The 24,495-nt window shown below is 49.0% G+C and overlaps 2 protein-coding genes across 3 annotated transcripts in view; one reads left to right on the top strand and one right to left on the bottom strand.

Annotated features, from left to right (window-relative positions):
- The window catches only part of LOC142560111 (uncharacterized), a 185,600-nt gene that overhangs the window by 85,790 nt on the left and 75,315 nt on the right, over positions 1-24,495 (top strand). The window contains exons 1-3 of one of the 2 annotated variants that reach the window (XM_075671932.1): positions 3,164-3,180; positions 13,073-13,170; positions 15,709-16,586. In XM_075671932.1, coding sequence (XP_075528047.1) covers positions 16,446-16,586 — 141 coding nt within the window. In that variant the 5' untranslated portion in view covers positions 3,164-3,180; positions 13,073-13,170; positions 15,709-16,445. Of the gene's footprint in view, positions 1-3,163; positions 3,181-13,072; positions 13,171-15,708; positions 16,587-24,495 lie in introns of those variants that run through there. The other variant, XM_075671931.1, reaches the window with a different exon arrangement.
- LOC142560109 (flavin-containing monooxygenase 5-like) lies at positions 17,425-23,609 on the bottom strand. The gene is made up of 3 exons (XM_075671928.1): positions 22,872-23,609; positions 17,827-18,907; positions 17,425-17,739 (listed from the first exon to the last, which is right to left on the bottom strand). Exons 1-2 carry the CDS (start codon positions 23,472-23,474, stop codon positions 17,828-17,830), a joined length of 1,683 nt encoding a protein of 560 aa, XP_075528043.1. The 5' UTR covers positions 23,475-23,609; the 3' UTR covers positions 17,425-17,739; position 17,827.

The raw sequence follows: 24,495 nt of genomic DNA, 5'->3' as shown, positions 1-24,495 counted from the left end.
GTCGAACACGCAGGGACCTTTAAGGAGCCGAGCGGAACGATGCGCCAGACGGTGTCGAGGCCTGGGCTGGCAGACAAAAAAGCTTGTTCTTTCCTCGTTGCAGACGGCGATCGGCCGGGACTTCGTGTTCTTCTTGTCTCGGTATCTCTTCTTTCTTTCTGTCTTTCTTTTTTTTTCTTCTCTTGGATATGTTTCGTTGCGCACGATTTTATGCGTGCACGACTGTTCGCGTCTAAACGGCCGCCCTGTGCGTGCTGTGCCGGTATAAGATTACCGAGGACGATGTGCTAAGGATGAAAGCGCAGCAGCTCGGGCACGGCGGCAGTGAGAGAATGGCCGGGCGAAAGAGACGTGCAGAATTGGGATTTGCGATGAGGCTGACTAAGACCCTGTGAAAGAGGCTGCTCAGTGTGATTGGCATTGAGCTGAGCCATTTATTAATGAATACATTCAAACGGCTGCTTCATCTGCAGGCGATTTTATTATAGAAGAGAAACGACGCCGTCGTGTTAAGCGGATTGTGAGGATGCAGCGCCATTGTAAGTCATATCGTGAGGTGATTGTGGCGGGGATGATTGGTCTATAGGTCGTATTTCATTATTTTTTGTCTGCAAGGGCGTATAACGCGAAGAAATAAGCAAGACAAACGAACACGAGGGATTGTGTGTGACCGAGAGACGAGAGATTGTGGCCTCCCCGTCGCAAGCAGGCAGTGCGCGCTAGAACCTCATTACATCAAACTAAAGAAAAGCAAACGCACATACACGGTGAAAAATTGCAATAATAACTAGTGTTTTGTAGGTTTTACTCAAAAGAGAGTAGCTCCAGACATTAATCTCAACGCTAAGTATGGACAGCTGGGCTAGTTGGTTGTGATTGGCATTATGAAACATCGTTCCAGCGCACAATTGAACACGGACAAGAAGAGAAGGACAACACGAAGGCGTTCTTGTTGCCCTCGTCTTCTCGTCCGTGTTCAATTGTGCGCTGGAACAATGTTTCATTAATCTCAACCCACAGCATATGGCTAGGAAATGTGGCAAATCACTTACCAGACCCTGTTCGCCTAATAGTATTCATGATTACTTTCAGAAAAAAAAAAGGAATGGAAACGCAACACAAGTGAGATCCCGGATCTACACAAACTTATAGCCTGAACTCACACGTTGTTGGTTCCTACCCTCAATATGTGTAGTCAGTAGCTGATAGTTTTATTATTATTTTATTATTATTTCAGTTACCCTCAGGGCCCAAGGGCATTAAAGTAGGTACAGTGTTGGTACAAAAAATAATAAGGAACAAACAAATACAAGGATAAATTACAGGTGTAGCTTGATTTGGAGCACGCTTCCAGTGTTCCTGCTAATAAACTGTTAGCTAATACAGCATGAAAATGTTCATTGCTACTGGTCGCTAGATATCGGCGGTAAGATTGTTCCACTCTTCCGACATGCGAGGCAGGAATGACTGAATAGATGACTTAGTAATAAATACGTCAATGCCTACCTTACATTAACACGATCAGCACGTGATGAAATGTGGTGCGGCGGAGAAATGAGATTCGAGTAGTAGCTTTATTCATTTTCATTGTGCTTTATTTAGGTTCTCAAGAGAAGGCCGAGGTGGCTTGGCGACGCAATCACGATAGAGGAAAGCTGTATGGTGACATTCATTATTGTGCATTGGTAAATCTGGATTGTGGCATACGAAAGGTCAGCTTCGTGTAGCACTGTGCCGACTTGTCCGATCGCGTTTTTCTGTGCATGCACCTAGACGTCTACGCAGTTGCGAGCGTGGACATTCTGTTTTGTGAAATTGAGTTGAGTGCCACGCGAAAACTTCTCGTGCTCATATTGCGCTTTTATTACTGTCATCCAACATTTCGTATGAAGTGACTATGAGTGTTGGTAAACGCTGTGTAAGGTCACGTTTTCTTTTCATTGCAATGATAAATATTCAGAGGCTACAATCGGCAAAAGACAATGTATTCACTGCCGCTGCAAGAGAAAACGAGGTAGATGTGAGCATAGGGGACAAGACAGTAAGAAGGAAGATTAGTTGCTTTATTCAGATGTTGCGGGAAATGTTGGCAGCTATTTGGTGGTTAGTTTTTCCGCTAACTTTAAATTGCACAATGGTTAGAGGATGATAACGTGATGTGACACCAGTACAGCCATATAAACCACCATATAAAGAAATGATATGTGAAAAACCTGTTTTGCAATAAACTCAACAGGAAAAGTGCAATCCGGTTAACTCGATCACGCGCATTCGAGACTGACTCCTGTCTATACGGCAATGCAGTTTCAATTAATGGCGGTGCATAGCAATCACGCACTGTTCTGGGAATACAGAATGCTCGAGAAAGTTGTGCTGGCAAACGGATATCAACGCAGATATCTGTATTATTTACCGCGTGTCGTGACCGCGTAATCGCCACTGCAAACACTAATCTACAGATTAGGCCCCTCGTGCTGCGTATTCAGGCGCAAGGATGCCCGTCGTCGCTGCTCTCTGATATGGACCGAATCTGGCATTCTGGAACGCGCTTCCCGGATCTGTAACAGTGCCTACTGCGGGCACGCGGTCACGCACATCTACAGCAGTGCCTTTTGATGACCCGGCGGAATAGGAAGTAATACCCCAGAGTCCCATTTGCACTGGTTCGTTTCTTTCGTTGCCGCCCCGGTGTGTGTACAATGCAACGCGACACGAGGCCGCTTCTGATAGCCTACGGAAATCGAAACCATCGGCATCAACTCGCGCGCACGACAAGCACGCGACACGTGTACGTGTTGGGGGTTATTTGGGCGAGTGGGCGTCGGGGGGCCAAGCGACCCGCAGTAAACTGATTCCGCGCCACCGCCGCCGATCTGACCGCGTTGCTTCGATCCACGACGACAACAGGTGGCCTCCCCTTCGAAGCGTCCGCGTGAACCGGCGCCCTCTTTCCCACGGGTTTTGCACCTCGAAGGAAGGCACGCTATATGCCCCCTCGCTGGCACTTGATTCTTTTATCGCGGCTCTTTCTCGGCATACTACCGCATTGGCGCGATCTTAACGCTTTCTCATTGCTGTTCGCAGAGGCAAAACTGCCAGTCTTTGCAGCCGTGGTGTGCGGAAAGTAGAACATTCCACTTGTTGCCGTTCGGGTTCGTAGGAAATCTTGGGAAGCAACAGGTAAAGTTCTGTAGTCGGGACATTTTGTTATAGTGCTGTTATGAAGCGAACGCGCACGTACGAGTGTGTGTGTGTGTGTGTGTGTGTGTGTGTGTGTGTGTGTGTGTGTGTGTGTGTGTGTGAAACGTTAATGAGCGTGTACTATTCATCTCTTATGAGTGCTCGAATGACATTAGCTTTTGCGGTGTTGACGACGGCAAAAAAAGACTGCTAGTATTGTCAAGAGCAACCCGACAAGCCTTTTCGTAATGTCTTAGCCGAAGGCCATAAATCACCGCACTGTACGATTCAAGTAGCTTTCAGTTCATCACGGGCGGAAACCCTTTTCTTTCTATTCATTTTCTTTTGTTTAATCTTTGGGTACGTAACACGATGGAATTCGTATGGATACGCGTTTCCGCCGTCTAGAAATACAATAACCTTACTAGAAAATGTGTCTTACTTACCTAAAGCAAAAAAAAAAAATATACTTTTGGAAGTTAAGGGGCGTTCAGGCTTCAGTGCGATTTCCCCCCCCCCCCCTTTCTGTAAGATTGACAATAAAAGGAAACCCGTGAGACATGCATATGCAGCAGCAGGGCACTTACATTCGCGCGAACGCGGTACCCCTTCCGCGCTCATCCAGAGCCAATCGGCGTGCTACACAAAAGGTGGTCCAGAGAACACCTTCGGCCGCCCCCGTCGGAAAGAAGAGTTACGTGTGCCGTGTACACACACACACACACAACCGCGCACAGCCCTTCAAGAGATTATCTCAGACGGGGCTCACGGCGGTGTCGGCAGTGCGTGCCTGCTTCCTTCCTTCCTGGTTGAGACCTTCGGCAGCTGCGCGGAGAAATCCGGTTGCGTCTAAATTAAGGCGGCCCCCCTCTCCGGTCGCATCGTGCTCTCGGCGAGGAAGCAGCGCCGTGGGCCCGTGACTGACGTCGTTGTGCGCGGCCATCCGGCACGCCGCGTAACGCCGGCCGGCGCAATGTAGACGCAGGCGGAGGATATCGCAGCGTATCGATATACATCTTCCGAGCTCGTTGATACCCGGAGCGCGCTACTGGAAGGGAAGTGCGACGGTTTGCGGTGAAACATCAGGTGCGCGCTCCAACCAATGCTCTGTCTGCTCTCTCTCTCTCTCTCTCTCTCTCTCTCTATCTATCTATCTATCTATTTTCGTTCCTATACTTCCCTTTACCCAACGCAGCGTAGCAAACGAGACCTTCTTTTGGTTAACCTCTCCGCATTTCTTGTTTTCTATCTCTCTTTCTCATTGACTTCGGCATGCCAGATCTGTTGAGAGTCATTTTCCTATTACCACACGCGCAGGGTAGCAAACAGGGCTCTTTTATTTTTTTCTTGCTAACCTGCTTGCCTTGCCTCTGTTTTGCGCTGTCGACATGGGGCCGACGGAGCTATTCTGGAATTTGCGCTCTTTTGTCTCTTTGCAACCCCTATTTTCCCATTGCTGTGCAGGGTGGCAAACCGAAAGCTCGCATCGAGTCAACCTCCCTGCCTTCCCTCCTTCTCTCTACGCACACAAGCCACAAAACTTAATATAACCGAAACAGCACAAAAAGACACAGCTCATTATGCCACCGCTGTAACACGGCGGAAGTCATTTCCTGATATCATTGCATCCTGCGAAGGTAGCTCAGAATTTCGCAACGAACCTCTTAAGTCATCCTACACGGAAACGCCTTCGCCGCAGCATCACTGATTCTTGCTACTTCTCCTCTTTTTTTTTTCCTTTGTGTGTTTAACGCACTATATTGAGTTACCTGTGCATTTCTAAAGCATAATTACACTAATAATTTTCTTGCCAGAGTTACAACCATATTTCTGCACATTCTAGTGCCGTATTTTTTTTTTTTTTCGTTGTATGCTTCGATCGTAATAGCTGTGTCGTCAGCTGCCCCGTCACAAATCCACAACCCCTGCACGGGCCCTGGAGACAGGTCGTGACCGGGGTTGAGATTAGGTGCGGTTGCGCTGAACGCAGGTGCGACAGCGCCTACGCTCAAGCCGTACGCCGCAGCACATGGCTGACGCACGCGTGTGGTCATGCGAGAAATTGTGCATGTGGCACGCATGTGCACAAATTTTGGTATACGCTACTTGTGCGGCCCCAGTGTAAACCGAAATTAGTGCACCTGTGTGCGACACGTGAAGTTCTTTCCCACGACCGCACGTGTGCCGTGCGATGTGCGGTTTGAGCGTAAGTCGGCGCTTGAGAGAATGGTCTTGTCCACACTCTTTTCCTCTCGCACAACTGCTTATAGGGTGCTATTCTGGACAAGCCAAATTCCGCCGCATCGTCGAATTCGCCACCTTGTCAGCTCTGATTGCTCCAGAGGGCTGCTGCGGCCTCCCTGATTAGCTCAAAATGCCACCATTGCAGAATTCGACAATAAGGTGGAATTTGGCTATGTACAGAAAGGGAACCCTGAATAGCATCCCCGTTTAGATCGAGAACACGTAATGTCGACCTTCGTCACCAACTGTTGACGATGCTCACGCAGAGTCTGTTGACTTGACTAGCGATTGCGAACGTCCGGCAAGCATGCGATAACAACTGACAGTGGCCGCTATCTCTGTGGTTCATTCAGCCATTCCCGCAGTCCCCAGCAAGATGGCTGTCACTTCCCACAACGAAACGCCGAAACAGGACAAGCGCGCAATGTGTGCAGAACGAAGCGCTTCCTCTCCGCGACGTAATAAAACTGCGCGCAAAGTCCGCCCGTCAACGTGTCCTCCGCCGGAAAGATTTCGGCCGTCACTCCGCACCGAGCGTAGGGGCAGCAGCAGCATCGGCGTGCAGTTTGCGACAGCCGTCCAACCCGCCCCGCAAGCGCGTCGCTAGCTTCTTCCTCCCGCTCGATCTTCGTTTCCTCCGCACGTGTTGAAAACTACGCTCCCCTCGACGGGACGTCCCGTTTGCGCCCTGGCGACCGCCTCTGTCTTTGCCTCGGCGTGTCCGCGGGGGTCAGCGCAGGGGTGGCGTCGCGTCAGAAGGCGGCGAGGGGAAAGTGGGGCCCCAGTCCGGGCGCATCGGCGACGCGCGGTCCGCTTTGTTCGCCCCCCTTTTGTTTTGCTTCCAACGGCGCGCCCACTTCGCGGTGGAACGCGCTTCCGCGCTCGCACGCTCTGCAGCCGCGACGCGCGAAACATGCGGAGCGCTGGAGCGGAACGTTCGGGAGACGCTTTAAAGCGAGTGTACGATGCGGCTGCGCGTGGAATATTTTTCTCGTGCAATACAAAGAAACAATAAAGCATTACGCTGACTGCTCTGGACTAGTTCGTATCGCTGGTCGTAATTTGTGTGACTGGATTTTAGGGGGCTGCTGGGGGTTCGGCAGCCGCGGTCTCGCATCGAGGGCCTCGTGTAAGTTAAAAGCGTCAGAAACGATAGTTGCATCGTTGATAGGTCTCGTAGCGGGTAGCTACATTGCGATATCGACAAATACTTTCGTCTTTGGCTCTTGCTTTTTGTATTTTCTATGTTTGTCGTGTCGATTGCTGGCTGCGTTTAGCTGTACATTCTTGTCATCGTTTCAGAAAGCGTTTCGATGCTTGTAGGGCTTTGTGCTTGATTCAACTGTGCCGGCCCTGAAAGGCTTTGTTTCTTTTTCTCGTGTCGTTTGTCTCGGCTTAGGTATAGGGTTACGCATTTAGAAGTGCCGCAGACAAAGATGTCGAAATTTTAATCAATCAATCAGAAAATAAAAACAATAACGACACCAGTAGCCGGGGCAATGAGCCGTGAGAAAAACGAAGGCAAATAATGTTCAACAATAGCAACGTCCGCGACAGGTGAATGTATAATGTATTCTCTGCAAATATGCAGTGTAATCTGCAACAGCAATGGCGTTTCAGTTTAAGGCAAGGATGTAGCGTGCAGAATCACGCGAGAAAATTACTGTGGCTCGCCATTCACCTACCACTCAAATCGGAAAATGTTAGTTCACACCTGTGCGGTTTTAATAGCATCTCACTAACGTCTGCGTTTGTTTCTTGTAAAGGGCACGGGCTTCGCCTTAAAATCATCCAGCACACTGAATCAGACGAGTTCGGATGAAAATGCGTAGTCAAAGAAAAAGAACAATCGCTGAAGCGTCTTATCTCCACAGAATGTATGACAAGATGCTTTAGCCTGAAAGTTCGATGGAAGCACTGTATTCGAACACATTTATACCGTTTAACAGTAATTATTTGGGCTTCATGTCGTGGACTCATGGCTTAGTTATGAGTGCGTCGCCTTAGCGGAGGCTCCCGAATAATTTTGACTATCCGAGTTTTCCTAAGCGTCCACCCTCGGTGCATGACGATTCTCGCATAGCGGCATAGCGATGTTATATATATATATATATATATATATATACTTAACGCAACGAGAAAGAAATTCCTCTCTCGAAATGAGGTCGATACGCCGCAGTAAATCGAACCTGCGACCACGTGCTCAGTAGTGCATAATGCCGTATCCGTGACTGAGCTACCGATTTCTTTTATCATCATTTCTCTCGGCACTTGAAATATTCGCAATACATATGCACGTCGTCAAAGACACGCTCGACTTCCTTCGGGCACCTCAAAACCGCTCTTCGAAACGATCGCTCCGTAGCTGCCTGTTCCACCACGAGAGGCCCTCAAAATTACCTACATCCAAAGCGTGCGTCGCTGCTCACTTTGCTGGCATGTACATTTTCCCACAGGGTAGTGTACTATATACACGTGTACAGCTGAGATCCTCAACACGTGGACAGCCGGCCGCGGCCACGTGAGACGGGGCGCGCGAGCTCTTTTGTTCTTTCCTCCTCTCCCTCTAAACGCTCCAGGAACACGCCGCGTTGCGAAATTTGGCCGCATCATTTCGTGCGCGTGTATCTCGATGCCACGGTTCCCGAGCGCCCGAGACGCGCGGTTATTATGGCATGCGCGGCGTGGATTCGGGCTCCCCCCCCCCCCCCCCCTTAAAAGGAGAAGGCGTGCGTGAGAAACAACTTTCTTTTTTTTTTCGTTTTCTTTCTGTTTTTTTTTTTTCGGGCAGAATGTTTCATTACGGCGCGGACCGGTCAACGGTGTCCGTCCGCCCGGGCATCTGGGACGGCTGCATAGCCTTGGCCGACCTCGTATCATGCACGTCCATCAAGCTTCAACGCGGGGAACGCGGGCGTCCTCCAACCCGCCGAAAAAAAAAAAAAAAAAAACAGGGGCGCGCGGGCGTTAAAGAGCAAGGGGACGGGCACTCGTTTGACACGAACAAAAATGCGCGTATGCTGTAGTACGACGCTGCAGCATACACACACAGAGAGAGAGAGAGAGAGACAACAGAAGAGAACGTCAAGGTACAACAAGCCCAGGAGTCACCTGTCAATGGCGACCAGCGCGGCGCAGTTCTGCAGTTGATCTGCACTCTGCGGCGTCGCAGAGGGGACTGCTATAGGGGCCCATTCTGTCGCCCCCAAACTAGGCCACATCTAAAGCGTGTATCTGGTTTAAGTGCAAGGCGTGCAAGGCCCAGCTATCCTTGGCTGCTCAGTCGAAGAAACTGGTAGGTGACGGGCGTAAAATGCAGGTCTTAGTTATCGAATTTCCTCAAACTTGATCGATTGATTGAGATTTAAGGACCCGAAGCGGTTCACTCCTATCAAAAAGACCAATATGCATCGTATACTTGTATATAATAATTCCATATAATCGTATAGCAGTTTCGTATATGTAGGGGGTCATATATATACTAGTTTTTACGTGAGGCCCCCGTGTATGTTTCTGAGAGATGATCGGATGTGGGACTTAAGATTCTTATTTTATTTGTAGAGAAGCTATGAGAGGAGTACGCCGGTATAGTTTTGAGCACCTGGTTTTTGTTAACGTGCCTCGTACTGCTTGATAAATGGGTGTCTCTTGGACACTGCGCCCGTTGGAGAGCGGTTGCCGAGGAAGAAAAACTGAACCCTCGCCCTTGATCCAAGCAGGGCTAAACACCATAACCATTCAGGCACTATAGTTGGGTTGGTGCGTCCTCAAACTTGAGTTCATCCTAAATAAAGCATAATAGTATAGTATAGGCATGTTAGTATACTATAGGCGTAATAGTACAGGCATAGTAACCAAGGGTATCGAACCTCGAAGAGTCTGTGAACGGATCTGCAAGTATATATCAGCCCGGGTCGACGTCCGATAGGCTGCAGGAGTGCCTGGAACAGATTGAGACAATGAGGAGTTCTGTGAACGTGTCATATCTAACTGTTTGCTATTGCCAAGTGTTTTGAGAAATTTGCGACTAAGTTGATGCAACTGATCAAAGCGTTGATCTCGGATGGTTTGTGATGCATGATGTGTGTACGATGATATAAATGCACTACGCCTTGTCTGTTTATTTCTGTTTGCCTTTGCACGCTGCAGCTTCAGGCTGGCGTGCTAACACTGTGCAGCACTGAGCTATTCGTTCTGTCACACAGTAACCTAAATTCCGTTTCAATTCGATTTCTGTTTGTAACGAATTTCAAGCGCTCAGATAGGAGGTATATTCAATGTGCCGTGCAGAGAAAAAAACAACAACACACGTCGGGCTGTAACTCTTCGCAGTAAGCCAGTGGCACAGGACAATGATAAAGTGAAAATTCTCTTTAGCCACGTAATGTGCGAAGACAGTACCTATCGCATTAGGCTTAAGACGTCGACCGTGCCATTTCTAATTTCGAACGCTTTGCAAGCGGACAATATTCGCCTTTAAACTAATTCAGCCCAGTCCTGTGAGGACAAAACGTAAAAAAAAAAAAAAATACACGTCGAAATAACAACACGTAACTAGAGTGCACGCGGTTTACCACTGGACGCTGATTCTGGCTAACTCACAAAAAAAAAAGAAAAAAGAAAAAAGAAAGCTCAATCCTGACAACTCGGGTGGTCTCGGCAGCCAGCCTACGATTGTGCCAAATCGCTCTTGCACGCATGAAGACGACATGCCCGGTTATTCTTCGTTGGCCGGAATCCTGTAAAACATCGGATGATTGTTACGTTGCCGCGAACAAAAGCGAATCACGTAATAAGGGACAGCCAGTAGCAGCAGGACATGTTCACGCTTCTCCAACGACATTTGTGGGGGTGTAGCTTTTATTATTCATTCTTAGTTCCCGAAAAAAAAAAGACACTTAAAGGCTTCTGGTCACTCACCGAGTCAAAAGTTAATACGCGTTTCGGTATTGTGAAGGTTTGATGTTTGGCATTGACGTCTTGTTATTGGGAACAAGCAACGCGTGTAGGTTTCGAAACGTCAATTAGCTTTTGTCTTGGTCGGTGACCCCAAAAACCCTTGTATTTTTTTATAACAAGCGCTACCTCACCAAACGAGTTTTCATCGACCTTTGTTTTGTTTGTCCGACCTCTGGGCAGCTCCAGTTTCGGTGACACTATGCGGAGCAGCTGCAGTCTTTAACGTCTTCAAGGTTTTCCGCAGCCATGCACTTAGTCTCAGCAAGACTGCAAATCAACGAAATGTACAGCCTCAGTTTAGTGCCACTCTTTTGATATTTAATAGGCCCTATAAAGATGATGAGTCACTAGTCGGAACGCCAACATTGGACAGGGGCCTGTTATTTATCCGCTCCTTTCCAATCGTGTGAGATCCGTGTTTACACTCCTGATACGCCTTTGATAGATATAAGGTGTATGGAAAATTATAGAGGCAGTCCTTCATAGGTAAAACTCACAAAAAAGGATATTGGTACCTCTGTCCACGAATGTGCCCTGGTCTGCGACTCCAATAATGCTGAAGAAAAGAAAGGCGTTCACACCCATGTTTACTCTTAGTCCAAGACGTCGGTGTACACGTTGTTCGCGCGTACCCCCATGTCCACATTGTTATCATTAGTGAACAGGAAAGTGGGGCGAAGTTTGTCACGGTCTTCAGTTGCAAGCGCCCCCTTGTTGATTGCATGTTTTAAGTCGTGCAGCGTAGCCTCCTGTATTTTTTCAGTGCCAGCCCAGTGACGCCCAAACCGGGGATCACTGAGATGGCGCATGTTTCCCAGTAGGTAATCACAGTTTATGGGGTACGGTTAGGGTCACGTCAACTATCCTTCATTGTACGCCATGCGGAAGCCAAGGTGACCACTGGCTCCGATGCATAGCGGAGTGACTGGGCAAGAAAAAGAATACAGGACAAAAATACATTTTAAAATACCTCTCTACATTCTCCTCTCCATCAGCACCTTTCTTTCTGCAGGTCTTCGTCTTACATTCCGCGTCTTTTGTCCTAATGTCCCTTACTGTCTTGTGTGTATCAGATCTCCACTCCACTTTTATCGTTCGCAGGTTAAACAGATGCCGATCTTAAGTGGGGTAAAATAAAGCAGCATAGCAATAAATGGGGCTAATTGGTTCACGGTATCTTTGAGAACATGCCGATTTGAAATCACAACAGGCGCAATCGAGACAGATAGGTTTGTCCTGTAAACCTGTGTGCCTGTATTTGTTATTAGCGTTGAGCTTTCAAGTCAGCGCGTCCCCAGAATTGACGGAGGCAGACAGAGGACAGGTACTATCCTGTGTTGCCTTCTTTTGTCCCGTCTAAGGTGTGCGCTTGTTAACTCTACAACGTCGACAATGTTTCAAACGTTCTAGCTTGCAATAGTGTTCCAGAGTGATTGGATCAAACTTCCGCGTGAGTCACGCCAGCCCATCATCGGCTTCAACGAAAGCGGATGCCAAAGAAATTCTCGTCTCAACGTGCCTGTCATTGATGTATTGACCTGAGACCAAACGGAAATATAGCGATGACAGATTCAGCCAGCTGGACAAACAAAAGCACGCTCACTTTAAACGATGCCTCTTGCAGAGGCTCCTTGGACGGAAGCAGTAGCTGCTGTCCAAGGATAGAATGCAGGTCAAGCGAAAGGTCGGTCAACGCCGGTAGGTAAGCCTGCGGGAATCACGGCTTATTCGGAAGAAGGAAGCGCCTCACCTGCAGTAATAAAAAACTGAAGCGTTACGCTTCAGTCAGCCGTCCAAACAAACAAAAAAGAAAAAAAACCGAACCCTGCGTCCAGTAAACGTAAACGCTGGAGTAGGAAGATCGTTCGGAAGCAGCCTATAGGTGGTCGCCGAGGCCAAATCGTTAGACGAAAAAAAAAAAGAAAGAAGGAAAGGTATTGCCCTTTATTTCGACCGCTTCTTGCTCGAGACACCAGATGACAAGAGAGAAAGAAAAAGTGAAGAGAAGACAAACCATTAGTCTCTGTATGCGCTCTAGCGGTCCTTGGCACGCGGCGCACTGAAAATATGGCGACCGCATAGGCGCGCGCGGTCTGCAACAACGAACGTTCACGACGTCTGCACCAACCGGCCCCGGCTCATTCGGAAGAGGACGGTGTAATTGGACGAGCAAACCGCGATGCGTCCACGCGCGTTCATGCGCTTCGCGGAGGCCGGCGAATGATGTCAAAACAAAGAAGCAAAATGAACAAAAAAAGAAGAGTAAACGCAACCGGGGTGGCGGGAAGAATCGGCGGGAGGGTTGGTCATGCCGCCTTTCAAAGCGGAAGTCGGGGAAAGCCTGTGGCAGGTACGTATTGCTTCGGCACGATCGCGTTCCCCCTAACAGCCGGCCGCGCTGGCTTCCATCAGTCGAGAGAAACTGAAAGGCAAACGATAGGAGAGGCGAAAGCATCGCACTCTTTAAGAGGACAGCGTGTAATCAGGCACCCAAATGAGCGCGCGTCGGTGGGAAAGCAAACGCCGGACTTCGAAAGGAGGTGTATCCAGCGGGGGACAGTTGGGCTGGTGTCTGGGACCTCGTTTGATATAATAACTCCCTTCAATTCTTGCAACTGCATAACTATATAACTGTACAAAACGTTCTTGAGATCGACTGCACAATTTATACGCAGTGGTTTTCTTTCAGGCGGAAATAGGCGTACACGTTTGAGGAAAGCCGACCAGCTATGTCGTAGTCATTTGTGTATACGCTCCGCTGACACCGGAGACGGCGTTGACATACAGGTGGGTAATTAATGCTCGTCTTGATTATACAGGATTGGACTTATATCAGCGCTTGTGGTAGGGAGTGATTGAGACTAAATCCGGATTGATTGCGCATCTGACTCAGAGGAGACAGAACAGTAATAACGCTTGTAGTAGATGCGGGGTTGGTGTGCCGGGCGCCATTACATAATCGCCGTCTGAGTGCCCATGTTTGCTGTACAAAATGTGGGATGCACTGAGCACCTTCTAATTATGCCAGCGGACAGTTGAGTTGGCTACTGGCATTGCGAGTACAATGGAACGGCGCATGCAGGGCAGGACACATGAAAGGTTATGCGTAAAGTTGAAACTCGGTTTAACGAAGTGATGACCGCGCTCGAATTTCGTTAAACCATGAAGTTTGTAAATTCCAGAAAGGAAGTTTTCGGTCCTTCGAAATCCAAAATTGTAACTTAGCGTCACGCAAAAGCTACCCCGCGGCATCGTATTTGCCGCTACTCCAGCCATCTATGGCACAAACCATAAAATAACGAAAGCAACCACCGCCGCTCCTGCGGAGGTGGTATTGAGTCCGGAGTTCCGCGCATGGGCGCGGCATGTAGCCTCGTCAAAATAAGGCTAGAGCCGGGTCTAGGGCGCCTAGATGCTTTAACGCGTTAGCTTTAGTGTGCACGCTCGAAGAAAAACCAGTCTGTGTCGAAATTAGAAAGAAGTCGCTGCTTTTATTTTACTCATTTATTTCAGGGAAAACTTCGTTAAATAGAGTTCGGCTGAGTTGGTTTCGTTAATTCGAGTTGATGACAACATTGAACCCTATGTTGTTTGGACCCATCAGCCACCGTGAGACGTCGCTGGCTGGCTCCTGAGCGCCCCGGCAGCCGCCGTTCCCGCGCTCTACGCAAGGGTGTCGCCGACTGTACATGGCTATAAGTTCAACTGAGGCGTACAGCTTGCTCAGACGAATGGCAAGCGATGTGGACACTCGGCACAACTTACGTAAGCGCGTCGAACTAAGTGACGTCCCAGAACGATGAAGAATGATTACTCCAGTCGAAGAGAACTCATTGCAGTGATAAAAATGTTTCTGTAACAAATTTTTGCCACCCTCAGTTTATCTTGAAAAAAAAAGAAAGAAGACTGACAAATTCATAGAAAGGGATGGACGAACAAATGGGTGGGTGGGTGGGGCGGTCAATCGTACACGAAAAAGCAAGGACACACAAATAACACGTGTCGGCTCAGTGTCCATTGCGTTCCGCTACAAGCACGTGATTTCTGGTTCGATTACCGGAGGTCGCATTTGGGTGAAGGCAAAATTCGGAAGCGCTCGCACGCGCATACATTTAGGTCCTCGTTAAAGAATTCCATTGAGTCAAAATGAAGCCGAACGCTAAGTCAAACGAGCATGTGCTTCAAGTGAAACAGTATAGATTAGCTGCATGCTTCTCGAAAATACAGAAGACCTCTCAGCAGTTCGCGGCGCTGATGCGTTGGTCGGTGGTGTCTTTATCCGGCCACACCTAAAGTAATTTGGGCAATGACTGTGTACATGACAATGATGTATACATGAGTAGTGTACCCTTGCTCTATAGAGGTGATCAAAGTGTATCGCGAATACACACGCGATCAGAGTTCTCTAAACCAATTTCGCGTCAACGACGGAAGCTGCCCTCACACGGCATCGCGACAGAAATCCGTCGCGCGAAGCTTACGTAACAATTTCGTGCCTGTCACCATCCGCTGTCCGCAGGTGACGTGACATCGCGAGATTCCTTGCTGTGCTCGTTTGTAGCACCTGCCGAGAACATCAGTCAAGCCAGACGTGGTTAGGCCATACTGCGTGCTTGTTGCCAGCGTTTTCAATCCATAATGAATAAATCGATCTAAACTTTCGTGTAGTTCATTGGTGAAGTCTTTCGCTTGCATTTACAGGATTCTTGCAGCATTCTGTTCGCATATTGTTCCTTAAAAATCCCGTTATGTTTTCTTTCATTTATCGTGACGTCTTTCCTATGTAATAGACTAACGAACATTTAGTGTAACTAAAGACGAAAAAATATCGTTAAAGCTACACTCATTTTTGTGATTGGTTTCAAATGGCATATTTAAGCTTCCCATGTAACCAGCACGCTGTAGTCAAGTTGGACTTGTTGATAGTTTACAGCAATACGGGCGTCAGAATGACGTCGCCTTTTTACTATTGTTATTTTTATTAGCTAGAAGAAAAAGAAAGCAAGAACATCAGCCTGAGGAGTTCGTGTCCTATACGACTGCCTGCCAACCTGCCGTTCCTGTTATCATCGTCAAAAGGAAACCACCATTCATAGCAGTTTCGTCGCTAGTTCACAAATACATGGGCGTATACAGCTTTGTTCTTCAGGCGTGACCTTCTTGGCGTAGGAAGAAGGAAAAAAAATGGTTTGAACCGGCGTAAATACAATAGAAATTGAATATTGAACTTCGATTAGCGCTCTTTCCAAATACGCGACCCTGAACAATAATCTCTGCCAAGACAATTCAACCCCTCGACAAAAGGCGTCTTCTTTTTTTTTCTAGGGGAGGATCATCGACTTAGAAGAAATGGCCTCCACCCAAAACCTTACATTGTCACCCGCATCAAAGAGCCCCTCGCGACCACACCAAGTTCGCCTGGAAAGAAAGAGTAACGGCACGCTGCTAGGAGGGTTATTCTTTCCAGCGAAAATCGAGACAACGAAGAAGCGACCATCGCAGACAACCCTCTCTTTCGGACGCTACCCCCCCCCCCCCCTCCCTTCTTTAAAAGAAGTCCCGTTGGACCAGTTTCCATCACCCGAGTTTGAGAGGCAACGAGAAAGCAGCAAGAAAGGCCCGAGAAGCCTGTACCTCTTCTCTCCTGGCAGCGGCAACACCTTCGCTCTTCTTCCTCGGCGAAAGGGAAAAAGGTGAGAGCGAGTGGACGGGGGTGAGGGAGGTCGGAAAACGAAGATGAAGATGACCGGCCGCCACGACGTCCTTCCCCTCCGTGGTCCTGGCCGGCCAGAGAGTGACCGCTACCCGGTGTTTGCGCACGCTCGGTCAGTCTGCTCAGCTGGGATCCGCGTGCTCGCGTGTGTGTCCGTCCGACGACGACGCCGGTTGTGACGACGACGTCGACTCGACGGCCGTTATATAAAGAACGTCGTGAAAGGCGTTCGGCGCGCGCGCGCGAGTCGCTCACATTTCCGCCTGTCGATCGGAGAAGCGAGCTAGACGCGGAGCCCGTTCTGTCATCTTCCCGTACGTGTCGCCCTGTTATACGGCGTGGCGGAGTGATGAGGAGGCGCTTGGATTCTGCGCCGACGGCGACGATGGTGGCATCTTCGACCGGACTCCTTGTGCTGGCGTCTCCGTGGGTGATCTGCGCCGCTTTCGTCCTTCTGTCTGCGCTGCCTGCGGAAGCTCAGCCGGGAAGAGTGAGTGCTGTTTTCGTGAAGCGTTCCTGCTGGAATGCCACTATCGCTTGCCGACTTGAGATTTGTATTCCAGCGCGTCTTTATTTCTTTCGTTCTCGAATTCACACACCGCTGTGCGTGACGATGTGTACTTGTGTTGAAGAGACAATACGGGGAAAAAATGAAGTACCGCGTAGCTAAATTATAATTCATAAAGTTCTGGTTATAAATGTTCAAGTTAGCCAGCGACATTTGCTCCGAGCAACAATACCCTGGCAGCCACTGAACAAGCAGCCTATAGGCCACATCACCCTGATTTTTACACATGTTAACGTGTCCGAAGTGAAGCTACTTGTGGTGTACGTTGCGTATTTCCTGCTGTCTTGTTCTTTTCGTTTTCTTTTCGTTTTTTTTTTTCTCTGGGCAACCATTCTTGTTGTGTACGTGACGTTTCGGCAAAGCAAAAAAAAGAAAATATGTCGTAATAGCAATGCTTCTCCTAACAAAGCGGCTCAATATGGGCAGAAGGAATATATTGTCATAAAAGATAAGAACATTATCCCCCACTACGTGAGCTCGCTTGACGAGCTTGCGACAACGACTCACTGCAGTGCATGAAAACGCACAGACCCTGCTAGAGTCTGTTCCTTGGCGAAATTAACAAGATACTTTCTTTCACAGCCACAAACAACGTCACTGTTGGTTATGTCTTGCGTCAAATTGCCATCTAAAGTTGCGAAAGATGGCAAGATAACGCCGTTTCTTTGACAAGTGCGAGATAATCACAACTATGTAGTCCTTAAAGCTGGCGACTCGCCTGCTGAAGAAAAGAAAGAAATAATTTCTAATTGCGACCATATGAATCGGTCAATCTATTTATTTTTCGGGTCTCGGAAGACAATATACAAATAATGGACATTGTTTCATTGAGGCTGTCAACCATACGAGTGTTATAGCGAAGTGTCACCGTAGGCATACGCGTGCGATAAAGGGGCCCGCAGAGATCTCGAAGAAAGCTGAACAGTACAGTTTCTAGACTATACACTCTTGCAGTTACATACGTTGCAGAGGGTATTCTTGGTTCAGCGAAGGCAATCCGTACGCACTTCCTATGCCCTGCAGGTGGACACAAACTTGCAGCTGAAGTACAAACACCGATGAGCGGCGCCTTGTTCTGTGAAAGACAAGATAAAAAAAAAAAGAGACGCTTACACTACGTAGGTGACATCCGAAGACAAGATAAAAAAAAGGAAATGCTTACACTATGTAGGTGACATCCGATTTGCTATGTAGAGCAGGGGGGTAGCAGCGAATAGGGGCAAACGCTTCGCTACCATTTCACATGCGAGAGAAGCGTTTTGCTGCGCACTCTTCAGCGAACCGCTAATCAGGTAGACTGAGACTCCAACGGCAACGAGTAATGTGGACAGCTTCCCCACGGTAACGCAGTTCGCCGACGACGGGCGGCCGTTTTCGCCGTTTCTGCGCTGCAGCGGAGCTCGCATCCTGTCCTGGAATCCCAGGATTGCGTCGCGAGCTCCTTTCCAGGAGTGCGGTCCTTCCAGCCTGTACTGGTAGTTGAGGACAGGAGACGTCACGAGGGCGTAGAACACCTTCGGGTCCGTGAGGAGCAGCTTAAAGTAGTTGGGCTTAACGCCGATGATTTTTGCGAGTTCCTCGACGTAGGCAATCCTGTCTATCATCAAGGAGTGTCTGGACGTTGGGACGTAGAACGATTTCATCTTCTGTTGCGTGGCTGCCACGTCGGCTTCCATGGCCTCCCTGGAAGGCAGCTTCACTTTTCCCGAGAAAACTCGCGCCATGTAGCGAGCCTGCATTTCGAACGCCTGCAGGAGGTTGGCGTTGCCGTCGACGAATCCCAGGAACGCGACGTTGGGGTTCGCCGGTGGAATCATCATCTTGTAAAGCAGAAGTCGTTCTCCGTCTCTTGAGAGGGCGTCGGTCTGGAAGGGCAAACCGGTCGTAAAGCCCGTGGCGAAAACGACGGCATCCACGTCTTCTTCGACGTAGTTCATGACGAGCCCGTTTTCCGTGAATCTTTGCGGTGGTCCGCGAATTTTCACCGTACCGTCCAGGATTTTGCCGTCGATGTACTGGTTGATGACCAGGCCCTGGCTCAGCATGTCGTGACTGGGTTGGACGCCGAGGGCCTTGTGGTCCCACGCGTCGTTGACCGCTCTTGCTAGGAAGCGGCTATACCAGGAGAGGGGAAGCAAGCCGAACAGCCAGAGTCGACTTTGGTTGTACGCGTACACGTCTATGGGGACGGACTTGTAGTGGCATGGCAGGACCCAGTTGATTCGTCTTGTGCTCACGAACACCTGCGTTCGAGCGCACAAGAAAATGTCAGCGCACTTATTTGGGTAGTCCGATGGATTCATGTGGGTATTTGATACGTGACAAGCACACCCGCAAAGCAGGTTAGGATCAGCTAGCGCAAGACAGGGATAATCGTAGATCGCTGGGAGGCCTTGGACCTGCATTGGACATACAGATATGTTGGCGATGATGATGATGATGATGATGATGATGATGATGATGATGATGATTAAGCACGCCCCTTAAAAATATGCGGAAGGATTGTGTAAAAATGGCGTACTGCTGTAATTGAGCGTAAGCTTTACCCAAAGTTGCTGCTACTGAGGAAATCGAAATAGACAAACTTTTTACGATGAAACGTTCGTACACTCCTCGCCCCAGCAACTTTTCTAAAGGCCTGTCTCAATTTGACCAAAATCAAATGTGGAAGGTCATAAATTTGTTGTTTCTGGGATTCACTGCGCTGGTACATTTACCCTCAGTTCTGCGAGCGGTATCTCTGATATCAGCATCTGTCCTGCCCCTAAGGACCTTACCGTTAACACCGACACATTAACGCACGGCCTCTCATTCAGAGAAACCTTTGATAGCAGGCGCACTTGCCACTTTTCGTAATGCAGTTTTTACCCTTCATTATCAAAGAGGGACCGATCTGCACTTTAACAAGAAGAAGAAGAAGAAACTTTAGTAAAGAATAGTCCGGCAGTTCTTGATGTACAAGTATTTTTCCTTGTTAATGACAGGTCATTTGAAATTGCGTGTCAGTGTTTCTGCTGTGACGCATGGGAAAGTTAAAGGTAAAATAAATTCTGCGGTTTTGCGTGCCTAAAACACGACAAGATTGAGGCACACCGTGCTGGAGAGACACCAGAATAATTCTGACCATCTTGGGTTCTTTACCGTGCACCTAACACTAAGCACTACGCAATCGTACACGAGCGTTTTTCTTTTTTTTTTTTTTCATTTTGCCCTCCACAGAAATGCGACCGCCGCGCGTCCGGGGTCGCACCCGCGACGTCGGCAGCCCAACGCCACAGCCGCTGAGCTCCGTGCCTGGTGCGACGCATACTACAGTGCGAAAAAAAAAAAAAAAGGCTCGCGCAGCAGAAAACAAGTCAAGTTCTGCGATCACGCTTCATTCCGACGAATGCCTGTGAACGTGAATGCGGCAGCAGTGTCTGTGCGAATAAAGACGCGTGTGGGGGAGGGGGGGGGGGGGACAATGTAAAAGCGTGGCTGCCTCTTCGCGGGAGGGCGGTTTCGTAACGGGCTCCATCGCCATCGTTGTTGTTGTGCTTGTGCAGCAGGCCCATTTGTGCGTGCTCGGACACGTGCTTCACTGTCGTTTCCGCGAACGGGCTACCGCCTCTGCACAATGCAGAGCACGCGCCGCAAACGTGCGTGACGGTGTCCACAACTGTCGCTGATGCGCGCGCGCACGAAGAAACAGAAGGCGCTGTCAACCTAAATTATGGGGTTTTACGTGCCAAAACCACTTTCTGATTATGAGGCACGCCGTAGTGGAGGACCCCGGAAATTTCGACCACCCGGGGTTCTTTAACGTGCATCTGAATCTAAGTACACGGGTGTTTTCGCATTTCGCCTCCATCGAAATGCGGCCGCCGTGGCCCACCTGGGGTTCTTTAACTTGTGCACCTAAATCCAAGTACGCGGGTGTTTTCGCATTTCGATGGAGGCGATGGAGTCCGCCGTGGCCGGGATTCGATCCCGCGACCTCGTGCCCAGCAGCCCAACACCATAGTCACTGAGCAACCACGGCGGGTGCTGTCAACCTTAGCTATGTGCGAACGGCTAATTTTTATATGAACTCCACAAAGCGCAAACGCCATTAGACGTCAAGCAGAATTAGAACGACTCGGTCACCGTCATTTCTGGGCATGGAGAGTAGATTTTTTATGGAGACTGAAATAGTTTTGCAGTAAATTATGATTGCTATAGTAGTTATTTAGTTTAATATCTTGTTTTAGCATCTTGTAGGAGCACTGCTACAGATATTGCGTTAAGTTTCCCGCCATTAGATTAGCATTTGAGCTGTCAAACTCGGCGTGTGAAAAAAAAAATGATACCATAGATTTTGGTGGGGTTAAAGTACAAGCGCTCATTCGCTACGTTTCCCACAATCTTCTAGTCAAAAATCTATAACAAAACACAAGCTATTGCTAGCGCGCACTAGCACGTGTAAAAAAAAAAAAAGATTTAAATTGTGCCAGAAGCTGTTTCTCAGCCATCTACCAATTTTTGCCCCACTGATGAGATGTGAACCGAAATGTAGTGCCCGTTTTCCCGTCGCACTTTTCTCGCATCCTTAAAACCCTACATTCCGCACCAGATCACTTTTTTTTTTTTACCATTCATTACTTGTGAAGCTAAAGCTTTCTATGGCAAAGCCTTGCGTAGCAAAGACCGTCTTGCCTTATCCCGCCATCTTTTATGTTTCTCACGGCTCATCCCTCATTAATCAAGTCCCGTGAGTCTCATGAGCTGACTGCTCCGAAACCGCTTTGGTATGGCCTAGTAGTTTTTCTTCTGGAAACGCTTGTGAAGGTCACTCAATAGCTCACACTGCAACTTGTATTGTAAAGCTGTTGTTGGAATCTGGCTACCGGGCACAGGACATTTTCCGTTCCTCAGTTTTTTTTTTTCCCACAATCTCTTGCTGTTACTATACAAAATGCGGGAGAAGCCTTACGCCAACAGACGCGGTATACTTTTTCCGTCATCTTCGTTATGTATGAATATTTTAGTTAATTGAATGAACTTGTCAGGCAAAGTTTAATCCTGTGAATCGCCTGACGTTGAAATACATACTATAGGCTGAGTTGTATACCCCCAAATTTTCATTTAGGCACCGGAAACTTAGCGCAAAGCGGACAGTAGCAGAATCTTGGAGTGTTGTGACAGTTGGTGTATCACGTGTCTTTGAGCAGATTAAGGGCGGAAGAAAACGTTGCGGAGAGGAAAGACGCTCACTTACAACTAAAATTTGATGAATAGTTTCCAAGCAAACGGGGGAGCGCATGCGTGGACACAAGGTAAATACAAGGCTCGTACAGATTTTGCACACAAATGTTCCCCAAACACTAACGCCGACTAAAATAACGTATTTATTTATCCCTCAGTGCTACTGACGGGACACAAACGCACATGGCTAATTGTGCGCCTATCTGGCCAACTTCAGTGATTTCCCTCAACGGTCTGTCATTGGACTTCCTGACAATCGTTGCATTGTAGTAGACTAGTAGCGTTTTTGACGCGCTGGTGCTAGTTACTATATTAACTAAATTACGAGGGAGAATCAGAAAGTCTCTGCCCCTATTGTTTTAGCCAAACCATGAATGTAAATGCGAAGTCAGCATATCCATACCCAGCGGTGGATCTTTTTTGGACCGGCCCGGTCTTATCTGCCGGTAGCTCTGCGGGAAGGCGCTGCTGTCAGTTGTTGAAGAGGGCGGTTGTGCTTCACACGTCCATGGCGTACGAGCAACGAAGTGTGATTCGTTTTCTATGGAGCAAGCGACGAACGCCCATCGAAATCCACAGGGAAATGCAGCCCACTTATGGGGAAAGGTGTTCCGCGTTTTGGGCCCGCTGAAGTTCCTGGCTAGACAGCGATTCGCGTGCGACGATGAAGCCAAGACAGCAGCCTGGCAATGGTTCCACAGTCAGCCGGGCGAATTCTACCGCAGGGGCATCTCAAATTTAGTGCTGCGATGGGACAAATGTCAAAACCTGTGTGGGAACTATGTGAAAAAAGTGTAAGGTATGTAGAATAGTAAGTATACTTGTAATAAAGACTTTCTTGTTCGCCCTCGTGTAAATTAACTTTCTTTTCTGTAGAAATTTACTCTCCATGGGCCAGAAATCAAAATAATGAGCTGTTCTATTTGCTTTTTGATGTGGAACAGTTCTTGGGGCATCACAGGTATAAATAACGCGGACTCTTACCTGTCTCGCTACGGTGCTCAGGTTCACAGCGACGTCCAGAGCAGAGTTCGCGAATCCCACGACGACCACGGTCTTATCCCTAAACGAGTCGTCGGCGTACTTGTACTCGCGCGAGTGCATCACACGTCCTCGAAAGAGCTCTCGGCCAGGGATGGCCGGAACTGAAGGCGATCCGTGGTGCCCCGTACACACCAGGACGCCGTCGAAGACGTCCTCCCACTCGCGACCGGTCTTCGAGTCGCGAATCCTCAGTGTGCCGTCCCTGTCGAGCCTGAGCACGTCGTGGTTGAAGCGAATCTTCGGGGTCACTCCGAAGTGGTCTGCATAGCTGCGGATGTACTTGAGGGTCTGCCAGTGGGGCATGAACACTGGCGCGTCCTTGTCCGGCGGGAAGTCGCTGTAGCATGACATCTCCTTGCTCGTGTTGGCCACGGTGAAGCGCATAACGGTGCCCGTACCGGACTCGGGCGTCTCGTCCCGGTACCACCATAGCCCGCCGCAGTCGGAGGCCTTCTCGAAGCATACCACGTCCAGCCCTTCTTCGAGACATGCCTTGACGGCCGTGATGCCGCAGCAGCCGGCGCCTACCACGGCGACCCTCATCTCGCGCGCGCTACGCCGTCGTTTGAGCAACGCGAAGACTAGAAGCGGTGCGAGACATCCTTCACGAGGAAAAGCGGGTTGTTCCGTCACTACCCGAGGATGTGCACGATTAGATAACTTTCGGAAGCCTAGACTGCGCTGATTCTTTCCTTACGACTTGTTTATCATCTGCAGGACTGTGTACACTCGAGTTAGATTACGGGTGAAGCCTGCTGCCTGTTGCAAGCTCGTCTGTCACGTGCTAGGAACTGGAAACAAACACATAATCGAGAAGTGGGCACTAATGGGCTCTGCCAGCCCATAAATGGAGATCGAGGCTATACGCGGCTTGCGATAAGCGGCGTTGGACGCGTGACTTCAGGGTGTCGCCGTCCCTACACGACACTCGAAAGCAGAATCAGACTGAAAGGGCGTACTTGGTGACAGTGGAGATAAGGTTCCGAAAGCATCGCACGTGATGCAGTATTAAAGATGTGTCGATACTGCCTTATCGCGCACAATTTCTAAGGTGAAGCTTTCTTTGCCTCCTCCTTCGACTTTTACACTGCTGCTGCTGTCTGGCATGCCGCGTCTGTGGTTGGTTGAGAACGTGTGTAATGTACACGGCAGGGTCGCGGGAGAAGAGTCAATGCGACCTGTCTAACGAGAGCTTTCTGGACGTTGCCAGAATGTCCACTGGAACTCCCTGGCCGTCAACACACTACCCTCTGGACGGCTTTAATTAGGCGTGAGCGCCCCGCAAAAGCATTGCAGAAGCTGCAGAGCTTACCTTTGTACTCACGCGCAACACTCCTGAGAAATGATAGAAAGAACGGTAGACCAGCTACAGAGAGGAGACAGAGAATGGATAAAGTCAACGCCGTCACCCAACGGGTGATAACAACGTTGCCACTCTTGGTTCCTTGTATAAATGGGAGGATCGCGTGATAGGGGAAAGACGCTGTCAGAAAGCATGGCTCGTTTGGGGTGTCATAAAATTAAAGAACGCTATTACTAGACAGGGCTAAAGTGGGGCACGAAC

This window comes from Dermacentor variabilis, chromosome 10, assembly GCF_050947875.1.
Source record: "Dermacentor variabilis isolate Ectoservices chromosome 10, ASM5094787v1, whole genome shotgun sequence".
Lineage (NCBI taxonomy): Eukaryota > Metazoa > Arthropoda > Arachnida > Ixodida > Ixodidae > Dermacentor > Dermacentor variabilis.
The sequence above is the reverse complement of the archived record's forward strand: the minus strand, read 5'-3'. Positions and strand labels throughout refer to the sequence as shown.

Excerpts from the sequence above, each read along its gene's own strand:
- LOC142560109 (XM_075671928.1), bottom strand. The coding sequence starts at position 23,474 with ATGAGGGTCGCCGTGGTAGGCGCCGGCTGCTGCGGCATCACGGCCGTC. Across the intron at positions 18,908-22,871 it reads TGAGCACCGTAGCGAGACAG|GTGTTCGTGAGCACAAGACG; the intron begins GTAAGAGTCCGC and ends GCTCGAACGCAG.